The 26,231-nt window shown below is 37.0% G+C and overlaps 2 protein-coding genes across 3 annotated transcripts; one reads left to right on the forward strand and one right to left on the reverse strand.

The window, feature by feature from the left end:
• The first annotated feature begins 2,279 nt into the window (after nucleotides 1-2,279).
• On the forward strand, nucleotides 2,280-12,264 carry Krr1 (KRR1 small subunit processome component homolog). 2 transcript variants are annotated; one of them, XM_042698755.1, is made up of 11 exons: nucleotides 2,280-2,824; nucleotides 4,147-4,319; nucleotides 5,613-5,747; nucleotides 5,942-6,067; nucleotides 6,156-6,239; nucleotides 7,384-7,440; nucleotides 8,507-8,677; nucleotides 9,990-10,067; nucleotides 10,172-10,265; nucleotides 11,169-11,374; nucleotides 12,123-12,264. In XM_042698755.1, the coding sequence occupies exons 1-10, from the start codon at nucleotides 2,731-2,733 to the stop codon at nucleotides 11,351-11,353; spliced, it is 1,197 nt and encodes a 398-aa protein (XP_042554689.1). In that variant the 5' UTR covers nucleotides 2,280-2,730; the 3' UTR covers nucleotides 11,354-11,374; nucleotides 12,123-12,264. The 2 variants fall into 2 exon arrangements, with proteins under 2 accessions (XP_042554689.1, XP_042554691.1); XM_042698757.1 differs by lacking the exon at nucleotides 11,169-11,374 and having other exon boundaries at nucleotides 2,285-2,824.
• A 1,794-nt stretch (nucleotides 12,265-14,058) lies between these two features.
• Glipr1 (GLI pathogenesis related 1) lies at nucleotides 14,059-26,231 on the reverse strand. Its single transcript, XM_042698758.1, has 6 exons — nucleotides 25,855-26,231; nucleotides 23,868-24,101; nucleotides 18,122-18,234; nucleotides 15,731-15,816; nucleotides 14,442-14,468; nucleotides 14,059-14,346 (listed from the first exon to the last, which is right to left on the reverse strand). Exons 1-6 carry the CDS (start codon nucleotides 26,041-26,043, stop codon nucleotides 14,192-14,194), a joined length of 804 nt encoding a protein of 267 aa, XP_042554692.1. The 5' UTR covers nucleotides 26,044-26,231; the 3' UTR covers nucleotides 14,059-14,191.

Here is a 26,231-nt window from a genome sequence, read left to right on the forward strand (position 1 = left end):
AATGCTTAAAATTCTTTGTGTAAAAATTTCATGTCATTGTCAGCCATCTGTGATGCCTATAGCTGAAGGAAGTGGGAAGCATATAGGGGTAACAAATGACTTGAGCTTAATATTCAGAAAGCTTAATATTCCTTTTGTGTCGGGTATTGCAATAAAAACTGTAGTTTATTCCATTTGCATAAAATAATTTTCAGCAGTATCAATATATTTCATATGCCGCTGGTTAAATCTTGAATATTCATGCATTCATTTAAAAGCCTTCTGTTGCTATGGCAGATCCTAATGGTATGAAGAGCGTTACAACTTTACTTCAGGGGGAAGAATATTATAACTGAAAATTAAGTCAAAGCCGTTACTTATCAATAAGAACACTCATAAAGAGAAAGAGGAAAGATTGCTCTGAAATAGTAGGAGAGATTATATTAGATTCCCCAAGAAATTTGAATGTTTTATTGGCTTGGGTCCTAGAGAGCCTAAGAGTCAAGCAGAAAAGAATGTCTTCAGATACCAAGGTCCCTCAAATACCTATAGTCATTTTTAACAATAGAATGGACAGCATTGAAACATATATGCACCTGAAAACAAAAGCTTCTGTAGAAATTTTTGCTATAAAATAAAGTGCTGTGAATACTTTAAGACCAAGTCTCTTACCACCTGCAACCTATCCCACCAGCCCTCCTTCCAATGTGCTAGTCCTAATGCCCAGTAGTCTTTCTGGAGCTACAAATGGTCAAGCTGCCTGGACTTGAAGCCTGACCAACCATGCATCAACGATTGACTTGCTTAAAGTAAGCATAATACAAACCTGTTTTGCAGCATTGCTGGGAATATGGAAAGATGCATTCACTACTTCATAACTTTCACATGTTGTTGATTGTTCTATTATAGAGATATATCATTGCCTGTCTAAGAAAATTGTAAGAACGGAATAAAATCTCTGTTACAGATAAAAACAAAATTAACAGAGTCAGGTGTCTTGGGATCATCCATAAGTAACCCTATGTTTTGTACATGATAACCTTAAATTTTTAGTAGATTTCAGACAACCTCCATCCCATCACATTTCATTTCATAGATATTTACTCTATCAAGGACTCCCTTGTTTTTGCAACAAGGATTTTTAGAAAGGGAAAGAAAGAAGATCAATCTTCAGAAGTCTTTAGACAAGAACCTGCTTAGGATTTGGACAAAGATGATTTTTAGAGTATCAGTGATGAGCCTCTTCATATATCTTTAAGTCAGGCATATCCAGTAGTGGGATAGACAGGAGTCAGTCATTTGGGGGAGAAGGAATTATTAGTTTAGTTGTTATAATAGTTTCTGCTCACTCTTATTTCTCTTCTTCAGATTTCCAGGAAATCAGTTCTTCATCTATGATCCTCCTTCAAAGGATTGAATATATTGAATGCCTTACAGATTAATGCTGTCACATGCTTATTGTCATTTACCACACTTTATCACATAAAGTAGGTATTATATCCTTACATATTATATCATCACAGTAAATGAGCCTTGTATAATAAAATATTTTGAGGAACCAGTTACATGATTTTATGGCATTGTTATAATTGTTCTATTTTGTTAATTATTGTTGTGAATCTCTTATAGTGACAATTTATTAAAGAAACTTTTATACATATATAGAAAAAGCAGAATATACAGATTCAGTATTGTCCTCAGGCTTCCACTGGGCACGTTAGAACATCTCCCCCGTGGAAAATGAAGCTGGCGGACCCTACTGTCTTCAGAAGTATTGTTTAGATATTCTCTCTGATTTAGAGACCATCAGAAACAACGGCTTTGAAAATTTACTTCACACAAAATTACATCCATGTTACAGAGTTCTGTTTGTCTTAACTTTTTAAGGATTAAAAATAATGTAAATGGCCGGGTGCCAGTAGTTCGCACCAGTAATCCTAACTACTCAGCGGAGAACTGATTATTCCGGTTCATGGCATGAAACTAAGTTGCAAAAGGTTAGCAGTGGAAGTTCGGACGCTGGTGGCTCACGCCTGTAATCCTAGCTACTCAGGAGGCTGAGATCTGAGGATCGCAGTTCAAAGCCAGCCCGGGCAGGAAAAGCCATGAAACTCATCTCCAATAAACCACCAGAAAACCTGAAGTGGCGCTGTGGCTCAAGTGGTAGAGCGCTAGCCTTGAGCAAAGAAGCTCAGGAACAGAGAGACCATGGACACACACACACACACACACACACACACACACACACACACCACGGACACACACACCACGGACACACACACACACACACACACACCACTCAATGAATACTGGGTGTTCTTGCCATTTCTTGCCCTGGATGACCATATATTTTCCTATTTGCACCTCCTACTAAACCCTAAAACATACCTGTCAAGCATACAGATATTTATTGAGAGATATCAACTGTAGTCTCATTGCACTCAGTGGCCAAACTCGGAGCAAAACGATTCCAGTTTAGACCCTGGGGCCACCAAACTACAGACCGACACATTGGTAAACTACAATTCCCAGAATGCAGTTGAACTCCGAGGTTGCAGTGTATCTTGGGAAGGATGTCCTCAGCTCTGCGTGGGCCCCGGGGCGGGGAAGCGCCGAAGTTGGTGCTTGAGCGTACGGAGACTGTGAGGATCTCGCCTGAATTTCCTCGGAACTCATTTTGCCCGGCAGCTGTTTTAGCCGGCAGGATTGAAGAACCGTGTCACTTCCGGTAATACCGGAAGTCGCTCGAAAATGGCGTCCTCCACGGTAGGCAGTCCTGCTTCTGGAGCGGTGGGACCTACGAAGAAAGAATTTCGAAATCAGAAGCCGGATACAGAAAACCGAGGTGAGGCCGTGGGGGACTCGAAGCCTGGCTGTGGTGGGCGTTGAGTGTGCTTACCCGCCCCCTTCGTGGGTGTGACGGTGTGAGGTCGTCCGTGGCCTGTTCCGGGCGGTGGAGGGGTTCGGCCGCGCCGGCTGGGACCCGCCTGCGGGGGGCCCGGCCACGCGTTCCCAGTCCCACAGAGTCGAGCCGCAGTGGAACCCGTGTCCTGGAGAAAGTCGGGGGTGAAGACGTGGCGGGGAGCAGCGCGGAGGCGCGCGCAGGCCGCACCGGGACCGGCCCGTGGAGGACTGGGACCCCGCCGCGTAGGGATGGAATTAGCCGACGGAAGGCCTGGAGCCGACGAGCCACCGGGCCGGAAGTTACTGCCTGGTCCTTAACTCTAGCTATTCAGTCAGTAAAGAAGATTTGCAATACGTAGCTGCTATTTCTGGCTTGTGTTTGGTCAGACACAGCGATACACCTTGTAGACGACGCGTTTCGTTTACCTTGCTGCGCTATTTTTAAATTGTCTGCTCCGTAGTTTGGTTTTACAATGTGAAGGAATGGAAAAGATCACTAGAGAAATAGTCCGGGGACTTGCTCAGTCAATTTTGTAGAAAGTTTTAAAAAAAAACAAAAAAAAGCTTGAACTTTCATTCCAGATCCGTCGGGAAAGTATCAAAAGTTGTTTGTTTTTTTTTTAATTGTTGCTTTCAAAAATGTCACGAACACACAGAACAGACTATAGATATAAAAAGATCAAAATCACACTGACTCTTTATGGACTGAATGTCTTGTATAAAATCGGACTCAAAATACAGCTTCTTCTTATGTTTGTATTGCTGTCAAAGACTTGTAGAAATAGGCCCCTGAAAAGACTTTGGAATTCCAGATCCCCAAACCCTAAAATGCTAATTATACACACACATATACAGTGAAGTTCCACACCAGGAAAGTCAGTAAAGGTCATTAGTACTTAAAATAGTGATATAAACAAATGTGAGCCTTCAACTCTACCATGGTGCAGGGAAGTAGGAGTTTTTTGGGTATCTTTTTTGTCTTGCATATGTTAACTAATGTGGATGTAGGAAGTGCCCATGCCCTAACCGTTTTCTTTCTTACTAGACTTGTAACATGTTTTGATAATCTTGTTGAATGTGTTGGTAATTTTATAGGGGTTTAATAATGACTGAGTCATGTTCTTTGATTGTTGTATAATACAAAAACCAAGAAGAGGAAATGCAAGGAGAGTATTGGGAATTCATGAATGTGTGCATGTAATATTTACAAAGTACTAAAAAGACCATTAAAATGTACTGGGTACATTTTTTCCCCCACTACAGATGAACCAGAACTCCTTACTGTTCCTGATGGTTGGAAGGAACCCCCTTTTTCTAAAGAAGACAATCCCAGAGGACTCTTGGAAGAAAGCAGTTTTGCAACTTTGTTTCCAAAATATAGAGAGGCTTACTTGAAAGAGTGTTGGCCTTTGGTGCAGAAAGCCTTGAGTGAACATGTATGCATATTTTGTACATTTCTTTGAGATTTTGCTCTTGCTTATTTTAAGTAATTATGTGCATGCTGATTGGTTTTGTTTTTAGAGGTACAAGATAGCTGGCTAAATTAGTTTCTTTGGTATTTAAACATTATAGGTAAACTTTGTATTTTTACAATTCTTGCACTTTTGACTTTGTCAGTAATAAAGTGCTTTGAAAAATGTTTACACACCTCTAACCATTTACAGTTTTGTAAACTAGCCAAAATAAACTCACCTGTGAAGTACAGATTTTAGAATGCCTATTCTAGGCCATGATCATGACCATATCTTTGTCTGAGTGGACTTATGTTTGTAATTGTTTAACTTTCGTTTTGGATGAAAGATATATGGCCTATCTTCTATTTGTCTGCTACTATGTCCCACGAGAGCAGTATTTTTGTTATTTTTGAAATTGAGGATTGAAGCATGTTAGGGGATTGAAATGTTAGTGATTATGAGCTTTTGGTATGGGTAACTATCACGTACATGCTAGTTGTGATATAAAATGTGTATCTCAGTGTGGACAGCTGTGGAGTTGGTTATACCTATTGGAAACAATCATGGCTTAGCAGGCAACAGACTATACTTTTTAGTTGTCTAAGTCTGAGATTAAACTAATTTTTTTTCTTGGAAACTCATGAAAACCCAACTTTATGTTGAGGTGTTCATCACTCACTACTAAAGCATTCTTCATATTATGTAAAGTCAGAAAATAGCATTTTTATTTCCTTTGTGGATATCTGATTTGGGCTATTCAGTGTTAATGCTGCAGTTTCCTGATTGCTTCTTTCTGAACCTGTTATAATTTTCTTTTGCTTTATTATTGCATACCCTAACCAGAAAAAAAGTTTGAAAGCAACATTTATTTTTCGCTTTTGAGGGCACATCCTGGGTTCAGGATAGAGAAACTATAGTTTTAATTACCAAAGTATCTTAGATAGGTCTCACTTTGCGCACATTTGGGTTGATGTATGTATGTACACATGCATATATTTAAAATTAGACATAGTCTTTATTCCAATAAATACACAGTATTCTAAAACCAGATGTAAAAGATTTCAGTTGCTTCAGTTTCTTAGATTTTGTGAAGTTTGAAAGTAATCAAATACTCATATGTAATTACACAGCTTTTTCCAGGGAAAGAGTTGATAGGATTTGAGAGGTAGCCTAGCCTTTTAAGGCCCAGAAATTAAGTTAGGATGAGAAAGACTTTGTAATTATCAGAAACTAAATTCATTTTAAGCCATTCTTTTTTTTTGTTTCTTTTTGTAGCATGTCAATGCAACTCTGGACCTGATTGAGGGCAGTATGACTGTGTGTACTACAAAGAAGACTTTTGATCCATACATTATTGTTAGAGCCAGAGACCTAATAAAACTGTTAGCAAGGAGTGTTTCATTTGAACAGGTAAATGAGAAGTACTTTGCTTTATCTACATGTTTAGACAGCCTGTAATATGGTATCTTCTTCCTTACCCCTCCCTGTCCTCTTTCCATCATAGACTTTCCTGTTTGTGTGCAGGCATTATTAGTCTGGCCTTGGGACATAAATACCAGTTGTAAAAAAAAAAAATACTGATTTTATTTTACTTTTTTGGAAAGGCAGTACGAATTCTTCAGGATGATGTGGCATGTGATATTATTAAAATAGGTTCTTTAGTAAGAAATAAAGAGAGATTTGTAAAAAGAAGACAACGGCTTATTGGTCCCAAAGGATCTACATTGAAGGTACTTTTTTTTTGTCAATGGAAAAAATTGGAAGTTTTTTCTCATTAGTTATTCTGTTTAATTTCTGTTTAATGTTCCTTTGATGTAGGCATTGGAACTCCTAACAAACTGTTACATCATGGTTCAAGGAAATACAGTTTCAGCCATCGGACCTTTTAGTGGCTTAAAGGAGGTAAGACCTGTTATCTTTGTTTATTTAAGCAAATTTACAAATTCATTTGATTGTATTAGTTCATTGGATAACATTGAGTTATAGTCATTTTGCATTTTTAGAATGTGCTGTTTGATTTCCCTTCAGTAAATACTTATATGTCCTGTAATGTGAGGGAATCATCACTCCTGGTTCCTAATGTATTTTGGACAATCAAAATGGCTGGAAACATCCATTTCTGAATTAGGTCTTGTATCATTACTCCTCCCATTGTAAAATGTAAATGGGCATTTCTGTTCCTGCTCTATAACAAAGAAGCATGGTGTTCTCCACGTATTCAAGTAATTAAAAATTTGCACTGATCTATATACCAGTAGAGGTCACACTGAAAAATAGATATTTCCTTCAAAATAGATATTTCATTTGAATTTTAGCATTCCTCATAAAAGTTTTCTTTAACTTGAAAATGTTCTGAGAGAAATCTAAGGAATAAATAAGTTTCTGTAAGCTCGCTTTAATGTTATCACTATCTGTATCTGTTTGTGTTGTTTTACTTCCGTCTTAGGAATCATTTAATAGCTATCCATTGGCTTTCTTTCTCACAAATTGACTGCCCTTTTGTCATGGAGTACTAATAGCTTCATATATTATATGTTTAATTATTTTGAAGGTTGGGGATATAGCTCAGTAGTGAAATGCTTGCCTAATATGCATAAGGCTCTGTGTTTGATCCCTAGCACTGCAAGGGAAAATCAGAATATATTTTGCAGTTTTGTAAAGTCTTTGAAACTTCTTATTTGATTCTTATAATGTACTTGAGTTTTTAATACAATTTTATCTTTTACAAATGAAAAAGAATCAATTGACTTTCTTATATGAAGTGACTGCCCCATAATTTGAACTCTCATATTCTGCTCCTAAACTACCCTCTGTCCTTAAATTACTAGCTTTAGCATGTTGGAATGTGCCGTCTTTCAGCAATAATAGAGAAACTTTATTGTATTCAAGGGTGCTTGACTGAAAAGTCTAGAAGCCACTTAGAGCAGTTGAAGAAATTATTAGATTCAGTGTGGTAAACATTTCTTGAGTCATAGGATTTTTCTCTTCTATCATGTTCATTTAGATCTTTGTAAGTTACTAACTAATTTTACTTTGCAAATTTCAGGTTCGAAAAGTAGTACTAGATACCATGAAGAATATTCATCCAATTTATAACATTAAAGTAAGTGTCAAATCACCATAGCAATGATCATCAAGTTTGTTTTATTGAAGGTTCTTTCCAGTCAACGGAACTTTGATTGAATTCTCATGAAACTTATCAAAGCCTAATATATAGACAGATAAAGCAGCTATTTGGGGTGAATTAGTGAACTGGGGGTAGAATTCAGCCTGCACAGCTTTTCTGCAGTCATTTGAGGCTTATATCTCCAATGTAAAAAATATTGAAAGAAATGCTGTTACTCATTTTATATTTCTAATACAATAATAATAAACCTCACAGAATTTATTATTATAGATGATAACAATTTTATTGGACAGTAAGCCCATGTATTATATTTAAGGATGTGATTTTTTTTTTAGGAGTCTGTTTTCTAATAATATCTAGACTCAGATTACATTAAAATTTTCTTTGAAAGTTACTACTAACATTGTACCCTCTCTGAGAGAGAATTGCTATATCCTTTTTTGTGTGAAAAAAGTTTAGTTTGTGATTAGAATTGGAAATAAAACCATGGTATATTAAGTTCTTTTATAGTGAGTATTTGTTGAGCAGTTCACCTGAATTTGAAAGCTTGAAAATCACTAGATTAGATTGAAAGTGATTTTGAGTTACATCAGGATATTACAGATAAAAGGAAAGCTAATTGTACATTCTGATGTCTTTTCGATGTTCTCTTTTGCTTCAGTTTCTACAGAATTGAAATGAACTGGAGAAATAGGAGAATAGAATTGACTTTTGTCAAAACCACTAGAACATTTACTTCTTTCTTAGCCTATCTAGTTCCCATTTGCTTATAAGGAATCATCAGCTAATTGAGAACCCTCCTTACTAAGCTTTAATGAAATAATGGTTGAAAAGCTTAATTTTCATACTATTTTCACTAAATTGTGTTTCTTTATCTAAGTTTGTAATTCTTTTATGGTGCTTGACAAATTGTGCATTTTTAAGATGGCATTTTTATGGTGCACTTGGAAAGGTCAGAAACAGTCCCTTTAAAATTTTTATTTATCCAAGCAGTATGTATGAATTTGACATTTACATTTTTTATTTGTGTGTATGACTATAGACCTTAATGATTAAACGAGAATTGGCAAAAGATTCTGAATTACGATCACAAAGTTGGGAGAGATTTTTGCCACAGTTCAAACACAAAAATGTGAACAAACGCAAAGAACCAAAGAAGAAAAGTGTTAAGAAGGAGTATACACCATTCCCACCACCCCAGCCAGAAAGCCAGGTGAGTATTGAGTGCCCACCTTTACATGAAGGGGAAACATCAACCTATTCTGTCAGGAAGTTTATTGAGGGTAGTTTAGGTGAAATACAGGAAATTGAAGGTAAGGTGTAAATAGGCATATTGTGAGCTAAGCAAATGTTGGGCTGTTCAGAGTGAGCCTTCATGTTGTGAATATGATGGCTAGTGTTACTAGTGCACTGGTAGTCACTGTAAATGGACAGAGTGATGTAGCTTACTTACTACATCTTAAGTTATAACATCCACCCTTTTTTTGAGTTTCAAATTTCATTTTGTCAGCTGTATTTCTGGGAAAATTCCTTTCTAACTATGACCAGAATTTCCTTTTTTCTTCATACCCATCTTGGTTTTTTGTGGGGGGAGGGGTCTGGTTGTGGGGGTGCCTGAACTCTGGGCCCTGGGCGCTATTCCTCAGCTCTTCAGCTCAAGGCTAGCGCTCTACCACTTGAGCCACAGCACCACTTCCAGCTTTTTTTCTTTTTGCTTATGTGGTGCTGGGGAATTGAACCCAGGGCCTCATGCATGCAAGGCAAGTGCTCTACCACTGAGCCACCTTCCTAGCCCCCCCATCTTGGTTTTAAGTTCCCTTTTTGCTTTGTATCACAACTTCCCATCAGAACTCTAAAACTTTTTTTTTTTTTTTTTTGAGTCCGGTCGTGGGGCCTGAACTCTGGGCCTGGGCACTGTCCCTCAGCTCTTCAGCTCAAGGCTAGCGCTCTACCACTTGAGCCACAGCGCCACTTCGGCTTTTTTCTTATGTGGTGCTGAGGAATCGAACCCAGGGCCTCATGCATTATAAGCCAAGCACTCTACCACTGAGCCACCTTCCCAGCCCAGAACTCTAAAACTTTTAAAAGAAAAATGCTGTTTTTGTTTCTTCTCTCTACTCAGAATCCTTCAAATTCATGATCCTTCTGCCTCAACTTTTGATTGTTGTGATCCCAAAGCATGCCACCATACCCACCTTACCTTGTCATTTTAAAGTCATATTCCACCTCCTTGCCTCGTATTTGGTTTTCTTCAAGCTTCTCCAAAACTTATCTTTTTGCGTTTTCTCTCTTTTCTGAATCCTGACCTTCCTCCCCACCTGATTTAGTCTGTTTAGTATTAGTGAACACAATCCCTTTTCTCCTAGCTAACTCCATGTTTGTATTTCAGCTTTGAGTATAGTTCCTTCTTGAAGCTTATTATTTCATCATAGAATGTTAATTCCACTGTTTTTATGCCCTAGCTTTCTTAGAAAATTGTCATTGCATTATTTCTGATGTAATTTCATAAATACTGTTTTCATTAGATTGATAAAGAACTGGCTAGTGGTGAATACTTTTTGAAGGCAAATCAGAAGAAACGACAGAAAATGGAAGCAGTAAAGGTAAAATTCATTATATCTATCTCATTAATAGAAAAAGTTCATAGCTGCTTGAAGTCTTATTAAGTTTAAGTTGTACTTTACTAATATGTTTCTTACTAATGTAGGCTAAACAAGCAGAAGTTCTTAGTAAGAGACAAGAGGAAAGAAACAAAGCATTTATTCCACCTAAAGAAAAACCAACTGTGAAACCAAAGGAAGGTAATGTTCATTTTTCACTTAATATTATTCATGACAAACTTACAGTGATTTTTATTTGACTCATGTTAGGAAATAACCATGTTCTTCATCATTTGTCTTGGCATTTCATTAGTTTACTAAGCTTAGGGACAAGAGATGACAGGCAGTTAGGAAATTAGTAGCAAGCAGTTAATGCCTGATAGAGTGCCCAGGAATGGTAGTCCTCCAAGCTCTGATCTGTGCTTGGGAAGATAAACCCAGAGCATTTTATATCCTTGATAAGAATAAGAGTATGTGAAGGACTACGATCCTTTAGTCTGCTATCATGCATCTTAGAAATGGCTTTTCGGAAGTTGTCCTTTTTACTTATTTGATCTTCGGCTTGACATTTGTTTTGGTGTTACTGTGAATTTCTTATCACTTGGAAATGTAGAGCATTGACAGAAGAATGACAGAAGGTCAAAAGAAACTAAAAGGAAGAAACACTTTTGCCTTTTCTCTATTTCTAGCCTATCCTCTCCTTCTAGTAGCACTTGTGTTCTGAGTAGATCAACCCTCCAAAGTCAGAGGTGGCTCATGGACGGCCAAAGGATTATTGGCAATGCTGTATATAAACTATAGGTCAATTACAGAACTACCACATTACTCTGTGGAAATCCTGTTTTGCTTTACTGTTCTTGTTCATTTGATTTTTTTTTCTTTTTTTGCATTTATTTTATGAGCTTTTGGAGTTCTGTTCTTGAAATGTTTTCCCTATATTTCTTGTAATACTTTTGAAGTTTTCAGGTTCTATATTAAGGTGTTGGATCCATTTTGAGTTTTTTTGTGTGTGCAGTGAACTATAGTGGTCTAATTTCTGTGTTGTACGTGTGCTATCCAGTTTTCCTGGCATTACTTGTTTCAAGAGCTTTTCTTTTATTCCAGTGCATGTTTTTAGTACCTATGTGAAGAACCAGATGACAGTAACTGCTTGGTTTATTTTTGGGTTCTGTATTCTTTTACATTGGTCTGGATGTCAGATTTTGTGCCAACCCCATCCTTTTTTATTACAATGGGTCTCCAGCATTTCTCTCTCTGCTCAGGATTGCTTAAAACACTATATTCTGTGAATATAATTGGTTTTATAAAAGGTAAAGTATCTTAGCATTATAATTTTCAGTTTTAATTATAAATAAATGTATTTCATTATAGTTTTCAACATATTGGAATTACCTGGTAGCTAGTTAACTGGGTCTGTAGTGATTAAGGATAACATGCTTTGTATAGTGGAGGCTTAAATCTTACAACTCTGGTGGCTATATTGTTAGTATAGTGACATTGTATCTTGTTTTATGATCCGAATACTGTAACTTAAGTGATAAGAAACGGCTACGTTTATTTTATTGCTTCTGTTTTATTCATGCTTTTGGCATTGTTTAGGAAGACCATCATATACTCTCAAATACTGCCTTTACTACCAAAAATCTTGTTAAAAATAATTTGTGACCAGTTTATTTAAGTTTTTATTGTGGTCTTCATGATTGTGACCTGTAGCTTCCTATTTAGCTAATATTTTTCATGAGAAGTAACTTAAATTATTTTTATATGCTAGATGGAAAATTGATGTGTTAGTGAGCTTTCTGAATTTCTAAAATATAGAAGAAAATATAGGTCAACATGTCTGGAATTATTGAAAAACTATAGTTTTAGCATAGTGGATCAATAAATTATCATGCCATTTTCATGTGTTTTTACTGATGGATGAGTTCCTTACTTCCCTTTAGGAAGGTGCTTTATATTTTGTAACATGACCTACAATTATTAAAATAATACTGTGAAGTTACTACCTTTAACATCTTTTCTAAAGAGCTGCATATATTTTCTTTATAATTTTTCTAGCTTCTACTGAAACTAAAATTGACGTGGCGAGCATCAAAGAAAAAGTTAAGAAAGCAAAAATGAAGAAGCTGGGAGCTCTTACAGCTGAGGAAGTTAAGCTTAAGATGGAAGCAGATGGAAAGAAAAAGAAGAAAAAATAACATAGAAAGCTGAACTAGAAGCCAGGCACTAGTGGCTCATGCCTGTAATCCTAGTTCCTCCAGAGACTGTGATCTAAGGATTGCAGTTTGAAGTCAGCCTGGACAGAAAAGTTTGTGAGACTCTTACCTCCAATTAACCACCAAAAAGCAAAAAGTGGAGCTGTGGCTCAAGTGATAGAGCACCAGCCTTGAGTGAAAAAGCTCAGTGAAAAAGGAACAGTATCCAGGCCTTGAGTTCAAGCCCTGTATTGGTTGGCGCACACAAATCTAAAGTAGTACTTATGAAGCTATCTCCTTTTGTAAAGGATTTCTAGAAATCAGGGCATTACTTGCCTCTATCTGTGAGAAATAATATTGATACTTTTTCTTTTGTCTTTTTTTTTTGTTAATAGAACGATATTTAAAATCTTTTATGTGTATTTTGAAAAATTTGTGCTAGAAAGTGGTATATATCTTTGTGAACATTTTGTTTAATCAATCAATGAATGACAGGCAGGTTTTGTGGAAGCTTAATTTTAGCAATAACTTTCAGGTTCTTTTAAGGGTGGTGGTGGTATTGGAGTTTGGATGCAAGGCTTTACACTTGCACTCTAGTACTTGGGCTATGCCTTCATCCCTTTCTGTTCTCTGAGATCTGAGTTTGCTTTCTACCCGGATTGGCTTGGACTGTCGTTTTCCTATTTATTCTTCCTAACATTACTGGGATAACAGGTGCACACTATTGTGTCCAATATTTTCTTCTAGATGAAGGCCTACACTAATATTTTCCTTAGGCTGGCCTTGAACCACAAGCCCCATGAACTCAGCTTTGTGAGTAGCTAGGATTATAGGCATGATCAACTATACTAGCTTCTAGTTTTTGTTTTATATCCAGTATTTTGGGAATGTGGCAATTGTAATTATACATTAACTCCCGTGTCTGATATTATTGCTTGGTCTCTAGATAAAATAATCTCCCAGCATTTGGTTTTGAGAAAAATTAATGCAAACATTTCAGTGCTCTTTATTCCTCTCTATTGATACTAATATTTTGGCTTGTCCTTTTTCTCTCTTTTTTTTTTTTGGGGGGGGGGTCCAATCGTAGGACCTGTACTCTGGGCCTAGGTGCTGTCCCTCAGCTCTTCAGCTCAAGGCTAGTGCTCTACCACTTGAGCCACAGCGCCACTTGCGGCTTTTTTCTTTTTTTTGTTTATGTGGTGCTGAGGTATGGAACCCAGGGCCTCGTGCATGCAAGGCAAGCGCTCTACCACTGAGCCACCTTCCCAGCCCCTTTTTCTCTTTTTTTACAATTTTATTTATACCTCAATTCAAGTTTATAAGCAGGCCTCTGAAATCAAATCCTGTAGTTACTCCTCTGTTTTGAGTCTGGGTAAGTGGTAAAGGAAAAGACAACCAGTTGGAAGAAAACATAGAAAACCAAGTGGTAAGAGTTGAAGGAGCAGTGAGGATCAGTGATACCTTTCTTGTCTTCGGAGATGGGTTCTGTGTGTAGTCTGGGCCAGCTGGCCTGGCACTTTTGATCCTCCTGTCTCAGTCTTACATGCTTACCAGAATGTTAATGTCTTTTTTTTTCTTTTCTTTTTCCCCTCAAATGTTAATTCCTTAACTAGTGGGAAGTTAACTAACTCAGAAGGTAATTAAACCACCTAAATCTACATCACTGATTTTGTAGATTTGGAAGTTGAAATGTGGAGCCCACTGACCTCCTAGGAGTCTAACATGGCAACCTAAAAATAATACTAATAAAAAAGTAGAAAGTAAGTAAGGCGAGTGTTTCATAGAGACAAGATACTGAATAGTTTTCATTTAAATAAGGCTTTTTACTGAAGGAACATTAAAAAATAAAAACAATTTAAAATAGAAAATATACCCAATGAAAATTTATATAATTTTTTTAGAAGCCACATTCTTCTTTCTGCCCCTGATTTGTTAGTCCATAATAGTTAAATTAGGGTACTTGTGCTTTATGAAAATTGTCATTATAACAGACAGTATTAGAATTATGGACTTAACAATGAGAAAGAGAGATGTGTATCTGTTCCGAGAATATATGGGCCAGTCTGGATAATCAACAGAATAGTAACCTGTGAAATAAACGTAGATGACATCTTACACATTGTTTCATATGATGCAATGTCATAATCACATAATGCTTCTTGTAACAAGGTAATATACATACGTGTGACTTTGTCTCGCTGTGGATTAGCTGCAAAAGCAGGGAGAATTTGAAAAAAGGTTAGGTACAGGTGAGGCTGATGTTTCTTGTGTTGAAAAAAGTAAATCTTTAGAACCATTAAATTGACAGAACTTTGTTGCAATGACTTTCAAAGGTTATTCAGGCTGGGCACTGGTGGCTCACGCCTGTATTCCTAGCTATTCAGGAGGCTGAGATCTGAGGATCACAGTTGAAAGCCAGCCTGGGCAGGAAAGTCAATGAAACTTTTATCTCTAATAAACCATCAGAAAACAGGAAGTGGCGCTGTGGCTCAAATGGTAGAGCGCTTGCCTTAAGCTGAAGAGCTGAGGGACAGCACCCAGGCCGAGTTCAAGCCCCACAACTGACCAAAAAAAAAAAAAAAGGTTATTCAGGGCTTTTTTTGTAGTTTTAACTTGGTACATTTTTAAGTTTACATTTTGTATAAATTTAATACATAAGTTTTTTGGATAATGGAAATTATCACTGCTGGAAAATTATACTATAGTGGATAGTGTTAAATTCAATTTAAAATTGGAACACTAAAATTTAAAACATTCAAATAAGGAAATATTAGAAATAACTAATAGAGGCAAAAGATTATGAAGTATTTTCCAGAAAGATGGTACTGTTTGTACTAAATCAGTGATAGACAGTAGGTTCTTTTGTCCATTTCAAACATCTTCCTGTTAGTCTGGTCCCTTATGAACATCTGTGATCATATCAGGGATTGGGATTAATTGATACAAATGAAGCGGCTACTCTAACTTTCCCTGAGTTTTTGAGTTTTAGCTCTAGGCTAACACTCCACCATTGGAGCCACTGTTCCACTTCTGGCTTATTGGTGGTTCACTGGAGTCTCTTGGGCTTTCCTTCTGGGGCTGGTGTCAAACCACAATCAGCAGATCCCCTCCTGGGCCCTCAGCCCAGCTTCTTTTGATTTCCTTGAAAATAGTAACTTGGGCTGGGAGGGTGGCTCAGTGGTAGAGAGCTTACCTTGCATGCCTGAGGCCCTGGGTTTGATTCCTCAGCACCACGTAAGCAAAAAGAAAAAAGCTGGAAGTGGCACTGTGGCTCAAGTAGTAGAGCGCTAGCCTTTTGCTGAAGAGCTGAGGGACAGTGCTCAGGCTTAGAGTTCAGGTCCCACAACCGGACCAAAAAAAAAGAAAATAGTAACTTGGACAAAACAAATAGTTGTACTCTTAATTCTTTTATAAAGGCACAACAGTAATATCTATTACATTGCTTTATGATAGGTGGTTACTTTTACTTACTACAGAGGTTTTCCACACACTTGTCACTTTGGGGGCAGGCACTGCATGTGGCTCCTTTCTTATATGGCCAAGTTGGGTAATTTCCTCTGTGAAGTAGAAGGCTGTTTGTTAGCATTTTGGGTTTTTGTTGTTTATATTTTCACTCTCACTTTTTATATATACATCCTTAACCAAATCCAGAAGAATAATAAGCTCAAAGTCCAAAAATTCATAGTTGGTAAAATGCATGAAGAATGGGAAATAGAAACTGAAGCTAAACTGTCATTTTACTTTTAGAACTCTTAAATTTGTATAGTGATACCCTTTGAAAACTGGAGTCTCAGTTGTTTTTAACTACATAAAATACACAATTAGAAAGGAAGCTGATTAAATTGAAGTAGCTATGAAATTTTTAGAGGGTTTGTGATAGTGTTACATCTATTGAATATTAAATAAGATTTAGCATTTGGTATAATACAGTCAATTTCAAGGTAGTGATGAACATAAACTGTATTTTGAGGTATCTGCAACTAGAATGTGATGTGAAAATATCCAATATTTCCAAGAATATAGCTTCTGTTAATATAAAATCAGATATTGCTAAGATGCCTGTGATAAGTTCTCTTCATACAAAAAGGTAATGTTACTTTGGATAGAGGTAATCCAGATTTAGGGACTTTCCTATTTTCAGTGGTTCCCTTTACCTCCAAAATTAAGAAGTCACTATTAGAGGTATATCTTTATTTTAACACCTCATCTCCAACCTGTTAAATATGTTCAAATTGGGGTTGCTTTTATTCCACTTTATTTAAAGGAAAACTCAGTGTAGTATACCAGAGATTTCAAAAGATGTCCATAATTAGGCAGAATAATACTAAGTCATTTTAAATTTTAGAGTGATTTTGGTAAAGTCATTAATGATACCTTATTTTCAGGTTGAAGAAAGAAAACTTTGCTATTTTAAGTTACAAACAAGGCAGTTGTGACTTTCAGAAAAAAGGAAGAATCAATCATCTTGGGGAAAATTTGCTTCTGGGAAGGCCTAATAAACTGTAAGGGATTAATATCAAAAGCTTAGCCAGCAGAGTTGGCCCCTTTTTCTTATGCCTACAATCTAAGCCACTTAAGGGGCTGAGATCTGGAGGATCATGATTTGAAGTCAAACCAAATAGAAAAGTCTGTGAGACTTCAGCTCCAAAAATAACCAGACCAAAGCCAGGCTTTTCAGAGGTGTGTCTCATGTTAAGAGTGTTAGGCTAAGCTAAGTGCAGTCCCCGAGTTCAAACCAGGAATCTTCTCCCTAGTTCCCTCAAGTGACCAAGAATCTAACATGCTCTAGTGAAGAAGTGGAGTAGTTTCATATTCGGCCTCATAAGCCTGAGCCATAAGAGGTTTGGGATCCTAGGAAAAAGAGAAGCCTAACAGTTGAGTGTCTCTGAAGCAGTATTTTCCAAGGCACAGTAAGTACTCTAGGTACAGCAAATTTTCTCTAATCCTCTTCTCTACTATTCCTTTTGGATAGTCTGTTATGCAATGCCATATATATGGAGTGAAATATATGGAGAAAGGTATAGGCATTCTCAGAAAGGAGACTACTGGACTTCTTGTAACACGTAGGTAGAGTGGGGTGTATAACTTTCATAGCTACCTTAAGTGGCAGGTGCTATGATTTTGATTGGAGACAAAGATTCAGAGAATTTGAGCTCACACACTAAAACAATTGTACCTAGAAAGTGCTTGGCACATTGTAAGTGTGTGCAGCATTCTTCAGTAATGTAACGATTGAAATCAGATTTAAAGTTTTAATGAGAAAAATATTACGGTTTTCTAAATGTTTGCGTAGGTTTATATAAAGAGGAAATGATCCTTTTTCAAAGGATCATTTCTCAAATTTCAAATTGGCCACATTTTAAAACTTGGAAAATTTTAAGTTAACTTAAAATTTAACTTTATTGTATTTAATTTTCCCATTTAGTGCTATTGCCGTACTGAATTAACTAATATTCCTTAAAACCATTATAGTTTTGCTATTCTTAAAAGTATGTGTATGTATATGGTATTCATAAATGTTTCACACAGTAAAAGTACCACTGTGTTACTGTAGTAGATCTGGGCAGAACAATTAAGAATCATATTAATTTTCTTCTTTGCAGTACATTGTCTGTATATTCTATAACAAAGATAAGTACTTTAAGATATAACTTATTTTTACATTAAAAATTTTAATTATCTTTCGTTGTATAAATGGTTTCAATTCAACATTAATTTATGAGTGTGCTGCATCTTGATCAGTATCCTACGCCCCATCATTCTCTTCTCTCCCATTTTCCCCAACCCTATCCATCTCTTTGAGTTACCTCAGGTACTCCTCAAGTTACTCCTTAGCAAAAAAAAAAAAAAATGCAGACTCACCCTGGTCCATAGTTGCATACAAAATGTGCTCCATTGGAAAGTTGTTCAAAGCCAGAAACTTTAGGGCAAAATTGCACTGCACAGCCAACTTTGTAACTATCTGCCCAAACAACCTGGAGACATACAAGGATTTTTTTTTTTTTTTTTTTACCAAAGGGGGCAACAATGGAATGAACATCCATACCATTTTAGTTGAATAACTCTTACTACCAAGAAATTATAGATGCTCAAAATCTAGCTAGGAACAATCGTTATCATTTGTGTACATCTGTGAATAAACACAAGGTGATCTTTGGCAGTTATTACAATGAAGAAATAAAATAAGCGTAACTTGATGGATAAAACTAACTTCTATCAGACAGAGTGATGTCTTCTCTTAGTGTACAAGAGCAACATAATTCTTTAAAAACTATTGAAGCTTAGTGTGAAGGTTAGGATTAAATGCTTTACAAGCAGGATGATCCTCCAAAGGACTGTAACTAGATGTTAGTGCCTCCATATTTAGAGATGAGAGTTTGGAACCTAATTCTTCCTGCCTGGTTACAAAATCCTCAGGTCTTAAGCAATGTGCTTGTGGGGTATTTTTCCTTGTAGCAAGCTCTCCAGAACCAGAAACACCATACTTTCTTAACAAAAGCACTGCGTTTAGGGAACCTACAGGGAGGGTTTGTCTCTCCTTTCTTCTCTAACAATCTTTTCATATTCTTTTTCTCTTTTAAGTCTATCAATCAAGCTAGATAATTATTAGAAATATGATATGCAGTAAAACGTGCCCCTTTTTCCATGTTTTAATGTGAAAGTATAGCAAAAAAAAAATCTAAGAGGGTGAGAATAGAGGCAGAGATAGATGAAAACAAAAGTCAAATCAGTAGTGCCATCTAGTGGGAAATTGTAGCATGATCCTAAGAGTTTTATATGTTCTATACATTCTAAATAATTTGATATTATTACATCGGTGTTCCTAAATGCTAGTCTATAGCCAAGACAAAGATAGTGTGTTGTTGAATAAACACATTAGGAAGTGGTGTAGCTTTTACAAAATGTTTTGTCATTATATAACTAGATATCAATAGCCAAAATGTGCAGATACCTTAAATGTCAGCAGATGAGAATTGTGAGGTTATAATCCCCTTTTGAGATAGCTTAGCTATAGAAGATAGCTTCTTCCAATATGCCTTGGAAAACCAGCTCATGGAAGTGATCTAAGGTTTGTTTATTGTCTACTGAGTATAAACCTTGGTGTGAACTTCTAGAATAGAGAGACTGAGACAGTAACTTAAGGGCTAACATTTTTATTAGGGAACAGTTGAAGAGAAGAAGTAAGGAGAAAGAGTAAGGCAGAAAGATGAATACAGGAATGTTCACTGGCCCTCAGCAGGTGATTTGTTTTGGGAGAGACATAGATAAATAGATGTATACTTGCGTGGCTAGTGTGATTTAACAAACTGACAAAATACCATATGAATAATGAAAATAAAGCAACTTCTCAACTGAGAGGAAGTACAAGGCTTCACACAGCCAGGGACATAGGAGTTGAGAGTTTGTCAAGTGAAAAGTTGGACACTTCCAGGCAAAATTAAGTATGTGAGGTTTATGTGGCCAGGTGCCGGTGCCTCACATCTGTAATCCTAGTTACTCAAAAGGCTGAGATCTTTGCTCCAGGGAAGTTAGAATGAACTTGTGACTTTGAAATTATGTAATCATTTAATCACAATCAAAATAAAAAAAGAACCTCGGGGAAGGGAGGGAGGGAGGGGATGGTAGGGGGAAAAAAAAAAAAAAAAAAAGATAATCTATAATTTACCATATTAAAGATCACTTGAAATAAAAAAAAAAAGGCTGAGATCTGAGAACTTCAGTTCAGAGCCTACCCAGGCAGGAAAGACCTTGAGACTCATCTCCAATTAACCAACAAAAATCCAAAAGCAGAGCTGTGGCTCAAGTGGTAGAGTGCCAGCCTTAACCAGAAAAAAAAAAAAGCTCAAGGACAGTGTCCAAGCCCTGAGTTAAAACCCCAGGACAGACACACATGCATGCATGCATGTGCACACACACAAAGTGTACAGTGTACAGTGTACAGTCAGGCACTTTATTTTTAAATTATTAGTATATATTAGTTATATGAAGTGTGGTGTTTCATTGTGATATTTCCTTACATGCAATACTATACTTTGATCATAGTTGCTCTATTATTTCTTCTTGTCCCTTCATCCCTCTCTTTTCCATTTAGCTTTCTTTCAAACTTTTAGATAAATCCCATCATTCAGTATACAATCAGATACAGTATACTTTGCTAATATTTCCCCCCTTGCTCTCTCTTACACTCACCTCTCCCTGCATTTCCTACTGGTTCTCCATTCAGAGAGAATGTTTATGTTCATTCTTTTGTAATAAATCTAAATTCTGCATGTCAGAAAAATACAGTATTTATCTTTCAGGGTCTGGCTTATTTTGTTTAGCAAGATGGTCTCCAGTTCTGTTCATTTTTTTCTGCAAATGAAGTCATTTCATTCTTATTTATGGCTTATTAATACTTCATTATCTATCCTTTGATAACCACAAAGGTAATTCCAAAACTTGACTACTGTGAAGTGTTTCCCTATATTTTTCTCTAGAAGTTTCAGTTTCAGGACTGATTTTAAAATGTTTGGCCCATTTTGAATGACCTTTTTAAAAAGCAAGAGATAGAGATCTAGTTTCAAGTCTCCTTTGTGTGCATATCTAGTTTTTTTTTTTTAGCACCATTTGTTGAAGAGGCCAGATTTTCTCCAAAGCATGTTTTTGCCACTTTTGTCAAGGAGTGGATGGCTGTAGTTGTGTGGGTTTGTTTCTGGGTTCTCAATTGCATTGTCTTCATGTCTGTCTTTGTGCCAATGAAATATATGGTGTTTTTGTTGCTATAGCTTGGTGGTATAATTCGAAGTCAGGTATTATACTTGCAGTGTTGCTCTTTTTGGTCAGTATTGCATTACCTATTTGTTTTGTGGCACCCATATGAATTTTTGGGTTGTTTTCTAATTTCTGAAGAGTGCATGGAATGTTGATGGGGATTGCATTGAAGCTGTAGAATTCTTTTGAGTATTACCATTTTCACCATATTGATTCTACATGAACATGAGCATGGGAAGTCTCTCTATCTTCTAATATCTTGTAATTTTCTTGTAGTTTTCACTGCAGAGGTTTATCACCTCCTTAGTTAAGTTTATTCCTAAGTATTTTTGAAACTATATTGAATGATGTTGCTTTCCTGATTTCTTTCTCAACATATATATTTTACATTGGTATGTAAAAAAGTTACTGATTGTGAGCCACAGGTTCACTTCCAACTTTTTGGCAACTGACTGGAGTAAGAGTCTCAGAATTTTCCTACCCCAGCTATGTTTGAACTGTGGTCTTCCGATGTCAGTCTCCTGGGTAGCTAAGATTATACATATGACCCACTGGCATACTGCTGAAAAGTTACTGATTTTTGTAGGTAGATTTGGTGTCTTTCAACAATGTATTGTGGGAAGATGTTTCCTGGTGGAGTATGTATGTGCATGCATGTGTACACATGCATGCATGCGTGTGTGCATGTGCACATGCCCATGCCAATACTGAAACTTGAACTCATAGCTTCCCTTGCTCAGGTTTTTCATTCCTTGCTGCCATTTTACCACTTGAACCACACCTTCATTTCTGACTTTTTGCTAGTTAATTGGAGCTAAGTCTCTTGAGTTTGTCTGCCCAAGCTGGCTTTGAACTTCAATTTTCAGATTTCAACCTCTTGAGGAGTTAAAATTATAAATGTGTGACACACTCATGCAGCCTTTAATGTCTTTTAAATATAGGATTCTATCACCTGCAAATAGGGATAATTTGGTTTCTTGTTTTCCTATCCATATCTCTTATATTTCTTTGCTTTGATTAGTCTGGCTGTGAATTCAAGCACTATATTGAATAGGAGTAGACACTTTTGTCTCATTCTTGATTTTACAGGAAATGGTTTCAGTTTTTCCCCATCTAGTACAATGTTGGCTATAGGTTTGTCATATATAACCTTTTAATTTATCTCAGTATATTCCTTCTATTCCTACTTCCTTCCTTCCATCATGAAGAGATGTTAAATTTTGTCAAAGGCTTCTCATTCATCTCATTGAAGTAAGCCTGTGTTTTTCATTCAATTCTATTTATGGTGCTGTATTATATTGTTGATTTGTGTAAGGTGAACCATCATTGCATCCCTGGAATGAAATCAACTTGATCAGGGTGTATGATCTATTTAATGTGTTGTTGAATTTGGTTTGTATTTTTTACATCTGTTTTCAATAAGGAACCTCAGCCAGGTACTTTAGAAGAATTACAAGTGATTCAGCATGCCGAATGTATAGAGGTGAGAAGATGGTTTAGCTGAGTCCTTACCTAGACTCATATGTACAAGTTAAGGCATGGTTTATCCATCTTCTAAGGAGCCAAAACAAAAAAAAGAAAGTCAAGTTAATGTCAAATGAATCTGAGGTTTTAGAGTCAGACCTCTGAAAATAGCTGAGATGATTTGTCAATTTTCTCACAGAAGGAGACAAAGACAATATTTTGGACAGGAGAAAACTAATTTTCTTAAAATCCGACTGATTACATGCGTAGCTTTGTCAGAGGCCAAGGAGTGATCTTAACTTCTCCTCTTCAGGAGACTCCTACACCATGCCTCCACTTCAGAAGAGGGGCCTCATCAGTAGGATGTCCAGAGTTTGCCTGGAGCTGGGAAGATGGAGCTGAAGTAGTCCCTTTCTGAGTGTGGGGTTTTATGTTTTACATTGAAAACCATGAGCATATGTAAGGGGAGGTGCTAGTATATGTAGATCAACAGAAGGGTTCAGAGAGGTTAAGAAATTGCTTCCCCAGTGTTATTTAGCTGATAAGATAAAGAGTTCAGATTCAGACAATCATATATGTTGTAAAACCTTAAATAATACAATGTACCTAAACTATTTAACGGAATAACTAGCATTTAGTGCTATCTGGATTGAAGAGCCTCACATCTTTTGTTGATACAAGTAGCCTCTTCGAACCCTATTTCTTCTGGCACTAGATTCTATTCCATTTATTATTTTAAAGAAGGCTATTACCCTTACATTATAGGCGAACTAGCTTTTTTCTTCTCCCTCCCTCCCTCCCTCCCTCCCTCCCTCCCTCCCTCCCTCCCTTCCTTCCTTCCTCCTTCCTCTCTCTCTGTCTCTCTCTCTCTCCCTCTCCCTCCCCCACTCTCTCTTTCTCTTCTTGTGTACATCCATGGGCTTAAACTTGGGGCCTGGGCATTGCCGCTGAACTTTTTGCTCAAGGCTAATGCTCCACCACTTGAACCTCCTTGGAGCTAAGAATCTTAGGGACTTAATGGCCCAGTCTGGTTTCAAATCACAATTTCAGATCTCAGCCCGTGAGTAGCTAGAATTACAGGTTTGATCCACCAGCGCTAGACTTCTTCCCCCTTTTTTTTTTGGTGGCTTGCGGGGCTTGAACTTGGCCTGGGCCCTGTCCCTCAGCTCTTCAGCTCAAGGAAAGGGCTCTACCACTTGAGCCCAGGGCATTTCCGGTTTTCTGGTGGTTAATTGGAGATATGAGTCTCACAGACTTTCCTGCTGGGTCTGTCTTTGTGCTGTGATCCTCAGATCTCAGTTTCCTGAGTAGCTAGGATGCCCTGTGGCATTTTTTTTTTTTAACACTGAATTCTAGTTGTTTCCCCTCTCCTGCAAAGATGGGTAGTACTTGCCTGAGTGTAGTGGCCACAGACATTTGTGCACTTCCGAGTTGCGAAATCATAATACTGGATTTCATTGTACCAGTTTGAGATGGCTGAAGACACTGAAAACAGGACTAGAGATCCGGTCCAGATATTTTCTCCCACTGATGTGAAGTTCAAGTTTGATTCCCGCTGTGGGTTGTGTTTAAACTGACAGTGTTTTGCCCATGCTTTTGCTGTTTGGGCTAGTGCCGGTTCCCAAGTCTGCAAAAATAATGATTATTTTTTGACAATGTAACTGGGGTAAGCAAGACGGAGCAGGAGGATCACAAGTGCAGCAGACCTCACACCTAGGAAAAACCTTAGCCTTCTTGGTCGTGCCCTCCTCCTTCTGATTCTACATTGCTGACTGAGCTAAAGGGACCAGCCGAGCCGTTGCAGGTTCACCCCACACACAGCACGCTTGCCTCAACTTCCAGAGGAACCCCACTCTTGCGAGACCTACCAAGAATGTGAATCCTTTGACTTTGACATAGGATGCCCTGTTTGTAGGTAATAGGATCTTATACCTAGAAGCGCCTACACTAAAACCCTAGAAATAATAAAGTTCAACAAAGTAGCAGGATATAAAATCAACACAAAATATCAGTCATTTTTCTATACCCTAATGAACTGGCTGAGAAATCAGAAAACAACTCCTTCCTTTTCTCCCAGTACAATACTTAGGAATAAACATAACTAAGGAGGAAAGAGACTTCTACAGTGAAACAATGAAGAAACTGAAGATGGCATTAGAAAATAGGAAGGACCTTCCTAATACATTATGTTCATAGACTGATAGAATTAATATTGTTATAATGTTCATACTACTGAGATAAAAAAGCAATGTTGGAGGCATTACACCGTCTAACTTAGACTATACTACTGAGCCATAGTAATTAAAACAGCACAGTAGTGGCATAAAAAGATCATGTGCACCAGTCAGTGGAAGAGGGAGGGCTGAGAAATAAACCTATCTACAACCACCTGAATCTAGACTAAGATACTAAGAGTACCCAATGGAGAAAAGACAGCCTCTTTACTATGGTGCTGGGAAAAATAGGTAGCCACATGTAGAAGAATAAAAGTAGAACTTTACCTATCCCCATGTACAAAAATAAACTTGAAAGGGAATCAAACATTACTGTAAGACTTGGAACTTTGAGGCAACTAGAGGAAAACAGAAAGGAAACACTTCAAAAAATAAGTATGGGCAGCAATTTTCTGAACAGAATTCCAATGTCTCAGGAAATAAGTTATAAAGTAGAATTAATAAATTAAAAGCTTCTACCTAATGACAAAAATATTACCAGAGTAAAGAGACACTGTGGAATATTATACATACCCTAAGTATACACCATAAAAGTACTATTAAACTACACAGAAGAATGAAATGATGTCATTTGCAGGAAAAGAGACAAAACTGGAGATTATCATGTTCAGCAAAAACAAGCCAAACTCAAAGCTAAGAATCCCATGTTTTCTTTAATAAGTAGTATCTAGAGAAAAATAAAGATGACCCAAGTAGAAGAGGAACTTCTAGGGAAGAGAAAGAGGACCAGAGAGAGAGATAAGAGGGGTAAAAGGTAAGTAAGAGGTATATAGTTTCAAAGTACATCATTTACATGTGGGAACTTCATGTATGTTGGTATAATTTAGTATAAGTTTGGTAATACAAAGTACTGGCTTATTTCATACCAGTATTTTGTACAAATATAAACTATTTCTACAAAACAAAAATCTCACAAATAATAACAGAGAAGCAAATGACAAAAAAGAGAAGTGTACCCATGACCAGAAAAAAGGAAGTACACAAAAAAGAAAATTAAAACTGTATAGCTTGCTTATGGCAAGCGTTAAGGTTAAAACTGAATGTGTTTGACTGCAGATGGTGATTTTACTGTTCACAATAATTAAAAGCAAAGCAAAATCATTTAGGATTACCAAGAATTTATCCCAAAGTTCTAAATTTTCTTACCATGTATAGCATATTTGTAGCTGTTGGATTCACCTTTGACCGGAACTTGTTGTGAGCGTGAACATATTCCTTGATGAAATCTTCATTGTCAATATCTGGCAAAGTAGTTACTGTATATGAAAACATAGCGGTAAAAGAAAGAATACAGACCATTGAAGCAAGTATGAGCTGAATGCTCACTGCAGACATCTAGCCTGAGGGCTGGATTCCAGAGCTCTGATTTCTAAGAATGTGCTTGTTACTCTCAGAGTCTTCAGATTTTTATGTTGGGAATTGTACCCGAAGCCTTTCCATGCTGTGCAAATGCTCTCTATGTTCTCTCTCAGTTTTTCAGCTGTTTGCTTTACACCGCATAGCTGACTTCAGCTTTGAGAAGA

The sequence above is a fragment of the Dipodomys spectabilis genome, unplaced genomic scaffold (assembly GCF_019054845.1).
Source record: "Dipodomys spectabilis isolate Male_0828 unplaced genomic scaffold, ASM1905484v1 ptg000234l, whole genome shotgun sequence".
NCBI classification, from domain to species: domain Eukaryota; kingdom Metazoa; phylum Chordata; class Mammalia; order Rodentia; family Heteromyidae; genus Dipodomys; species Dipodomys spectabilis.